This window comes from Cucurbita maxima, unplaced genomic scaffold (assembly GCF_002738345.1).
Source record: "Cucurbita maxima cultivar Rimu unplaced genomic scaffold, Cmax_1.0 Cma_Scf00049, whole genome shotgun sequence".
Lineage (NCBI taxonomy): Eukaryota > Viridiplantae > Streptophyta > Magnoliopsida > Cucurbitales > Cucurbitaceae > Cucurbita > Cucurbita maxima.
Window position 1 is genome coordinate 117,772 of NW_019272065.1, and position 4,662 is coordinate 122,433.

The 4,662-nt window shown below is 29.3% G+C and overlaps 1 protein-coding gene across 1 annotated transcript; it reads right to left on the minus strand.

Moving 5' to 3' along the window:
- LOC111471231 (NAC domain-containing protein 90-like) lies at nt 1-2,199 on the minus strand. Its single transcript, XM_023116942.1, has 3 exons — nt 2,031-2,199; nt 1,110-1,402; nt 1-360 (listed from the first exon to the last, which is right to left on the minus strand). The coding sequence occupies exons 1-3, from the start codon at nt 2,197-2,199 to the stop codon at nt 58-60; spliced, it is 765 nt and encodes a 254-aa protein (XP_022972710.1). The 3' UTR covers nt 1-57.
- Nucleotides 2,200-4,662: the final 2,463 nt, after the last annotated feature.

Genomic DNA, 4,662 nt, shown 5'->3' on the forward strand with positions numbered 1-4,662 from the left:
TAGCTATTAAATGGTTCTTTTAATAACCTTATTACCATTTTTTTAATGGATTTTTTTTTAGAACCAATTCAGTAGCTCCCAGTCCCACATGGGCTCATAAGCATCCCTCATGGCTTCTACGTTAAGCTCATTACTGGTCTCTGCAATGGTTCGAGAGCTCTCGCCCAGCATGGTCCCCGTCAATGGAGCTTTTGAGGTTGGGTTAGGTTCATTAGCGACGCTCGGTAGCTCAGCTGTTACTGTTTGTGCCTTCGCAGCAGACTGAGCTATCTCGAGTTCACGTGGTTGGGGTCGTCGATCAAAGGACCGTAAAGTCTTGGATTTTCTGTAGATTCGACATAAACTGAACTCTTGTCTCAACTACAAAATCAAAATGAAACAAAGTTAAAAATATGTTTAGAACCCTCCAAATAAATAATATAAATATTTTTTTAGAAATATTATAAAGGTAGCAACTTTTTGTTTTAATAATATATAGAATAATGCAAATGGTACCATGCAAAACCAAGATATTAACAATAATTAGTATTGGTAACTGAAAAACCGAAACAAAATTGCTATCAAACGAAACCCTAAAATATTCATAGCAATCAGTATTGGTACCCGAAAAACGAAACAAACCCATTATCAAATGAAACCCTAAAATATTAACAGCAATCAGTATTGGTACAAAAAAAAAAAAAATGAAACAAACCCGTTATCAAACGAAACCCTAAATATTAACAGCAAGCAGTATTGTTATAAAAAAAACGAAACAAACCCGTTATCAAACGAAACCCTAAAATATTAACAGCAATCAGTATTGTTATAAAAAAAACGAAACAAACCCGTTATTAAACGAAACCCTAAAATATTACCAGCAATTAGTATTGGTACTCGAAAAACGAAACCCTGAAATATTAACAACAATCAGTATCGATACCCGAAATACGAAACAAAATCGTTATCAAACGAAACCCTAAAACATTAACAACAATTAGTATTGGTACCCGAAAAACGAAACAAAATCATTATCAAACGAAACCCTAAAATATGAACAACAATCAGTATTCGTACACGGAAAACGAAACAAAATTGTTATCAAACGGAATCCTAAAATACGATCGTACCTGAAAAACGGGGGTAGCGGAGGAAGACAAAGAAGGATGAATAGCTTTATATTCATTCATCTTCCATTCAGTTTTGGTCCCATGGGGAGCTCTTCCATTGTAGAAAACCATTGTCTTTTTAAGACCAATGGTTTTATGGGTTGAAGAGTAAACATGGCTTGGAGAACCAGTGGCCTTCCAATACCCTGTGGTTGTCAATCTCTTTGGCCTTCCTCCTCTTGCTTCACTCTCTTGCCTTGCTATGAAAAAGAACCATTGCTCTTTATCTCTCTTACACACCTCCCCAGCATACCCTACAAAAACCAAGAATTTAACACCGTCTCTTAACAGGTAATTTCTAAGTTCATAAACGTTCAAGTTCCAACTAAACGAGCTAAAAGATGAAATCTTTCAAACCCCAATACAATACAAGATAAGTTTTTAGTTCATAAACGTTCGAGCTCCAACCAGACGAGCAAAAAAAGATGAAATCTTTTAAACCCAAATACTATACAAGTTCTAAGTTCATAAACATTCAAGCTCCAACCAGACGAGCTAAAAAGATGAAATCTTTCAAACCCAGTTCATAAATGTTTGAGCTCTAACTAGACGAGCTAAAAAGACGAAATCTTTCAAACCCAAATACAATAAAAGTTCTAAGTTCATAAACATTCGAGCTCCAACTAGATGAGCTAAAAAGACGAAACCTTTCAAACCCAAATACAATACAAGTTCTAAGTTCATAAACGTTCGAGCTCCAACCAGACAAGCTAAAAAGACGAAATCTTTCAAACCCAAATACAATACAAGTTCTAAGTTCATAAGCATTCGAGCTCCAACCAGAAGTGCTAAAAGACGAAATCTTTCAAACTTCCGGGTTCGAAAGCTATTCAAGAAGCCCTAATCTATAGCTAATTGAAACAAAAATTAAGAACAAATTACTTGGAAGATCCCAAGGATTGAAATCATAGATATCCAAAATAGGAATGATTTGATCCATTTCTTGCTTCAAATCATGTCTTCCATCTTCAAGCTTGGTATTCAAATAGAAAGAAACCAGTTCTTCTTCAGTAGGGTAAAACCTAAACCCAGGAATCAAGTAATTCTCCATCTCTCTCTCTATAAAAATTTATTTTTTAAAGCTAAATAAACCATATATATATATATATCTGATATATCTAGATATCTATGGAGGTGAATGGATATGAAGATAAGGATGAGGAAGCAATAGCCCTAAAGAAACGAGGAAGAAAGGCTTTTAGTTTGGTATTTCTTTGAAGTTTCCATGCTCTTCAATGGAAATATGTTCTTGTCTTCTTTCTCCATGCAAACTAGTCCAAATAAATTATTGGAGGCGTGAGATCTAATCTGTTTTTTATTGCTACCGTCGATTTATTTTAGATTTTTTATGATTGAATTTTACTACCGTCACGACAAATTCGGTCGTTGACGCTTTTGTGTATGTCGTTTTGTGATTATTAAGAGATGTTGCGTGTAGATATAATGTAGTAATGTTTAGACGAGTCGAGTAAATGGAATTATACGTGACGACCAAAGATTCTTTTGTGCTTAGTTAAGTATCGAAGCCTATGTGGCAAGCACGGTATATGTCGTGTTCTCTATTCAAACAAATTTTATCGTTGTTATCGTGTGATGGTCGGTTGGTCATTTTATGGGAATCTTTTCAAAAAAAAAAAAAAATTATATAAACATATTTTGTCAAAATTGCAATTCCACTTTTTACTGAAAATAAAAATAATATTTATGTAATATAAGAATGAAATTATGAATATATAAACATTAAAATAAATATACATTTTTTAATTAAATTAAATTAAATTAAAGCGATGTTTAAATTCTCATATACATACTATACAAAATAAATAAATAAAATTTGGGATCATTCATGAAATAATAAGTTTTCAAAAGAAAAATAATAATAATTAAAATATAAAATAGAAACTTTTAGAATATATTCAATTGAAAAATAGAGACTTAAATTCATATATTCAAACAATATTTTGAATTTTGAATTTTGACTTCAACATTTTTTCCATTTGATCAAAGTCTCCAAGAATTCAAACATAATTCTCACACTAAATTCTTGTAATAATTTATTTGCTTATTCAAATTATAATAATATATACATAATAAATATATACATTTTCACAAAATAAAAATAATTATACATATAATCATGTCAATGAAAATATCAATAAATTTGTCATAATATTTGATAATATATATATATTATGTTTCGTTAAAGTTTTTTTAAATAATTTGATTTATCTTTTATCTCGGTGTGTTGAAGTTATGAACGTATGAAAATGTCGGGATGCTAACAATTTTTTTATCTTTATAAAAAAAAGGGAAAAAAGAAATAAGAAAGGTACATTATTGGTAGGGATAAATACAGAGATGTTAATGAATGAATGAATGAATGAGATTTTAATGGATTTCAACTTTTTGTCACAAAAGAAGCTTCTGAGACATTTCTTTGACGGGCGTTACAAGGCAAAAATGTCCCAACAATTTTTATCTGCTAAATATTATTTTTGTATTTAATATTTTAGCTTTTTATAATTCTAAAGATTTATTAATAATAAAATGTAAAGAATTAAATTCAAACTTTTTAAAAAATATATATGTATTAAATTGAGAAAAGAAAAGTCAAAATATATAACCTTATCCTAATTTTAACTTCAAATTTTTTTTTTTAATCCAAGAATTTTCTCTTTTTTAAATATTTGATATTTTAAATTCACAATCTGTTTTAAATCAACTTTCTATTTCTAAATAAAATCTAAAATATGTTTCTTAGTCATTAATGTTAATTACGGAAGGCGAATGGTGAAAACTTCTCGACTTACTTTAGCATTTTTGGTGTTTGGTGTTTGGTGTTTGGAATCGAAGACGAGGAGGAAAGTGATGCACAATTTTGGACACCTATAAAATAAGAATTGAAAGTTACAAACGCTCCGACCCAACTCACACCTGCATTTACACGAATTTTAGCAACATCACTAGTAATATTTTCAAGAAAAAAAAGTTGACTCAAACTCAAACTCAAACTCATTGCACTTTTTACTGTGTAGATTATAGCATATGGCCCTCTTGTCTCCATTTGGATAAGAATTTTGTTGAATAAAAGTTAACAAACCAAATAGTAACACTAATAATTTAGTACAGCAAAACACAATAAATAAATTAAATAAATCATTTAGACATAATAACAGCTCGTTAACAAATAATAATAATAATAATAATAATAATAATAAATAATGAAAGCAAACAAATAGATAATAAAATCAAAAAATTTTACATTGCTTAAATAAATCTCTAGAATGCATGAGATATATAATTAACTTTGCAATCAAATAATTTTGTAACATTATCCAAATATCATTTTTTTAAAAACAAACGTATACAAAGAGTATCTAAATAAAATAATGAATTATTAAAAAAAATGATATTCACAAAAACAACACCTCGTCATTTTAATCTAAATGAAAAACACCAAAAACAAATCTTAATATATATATATATAATCATTAAAGATCATGAAACAAACAAA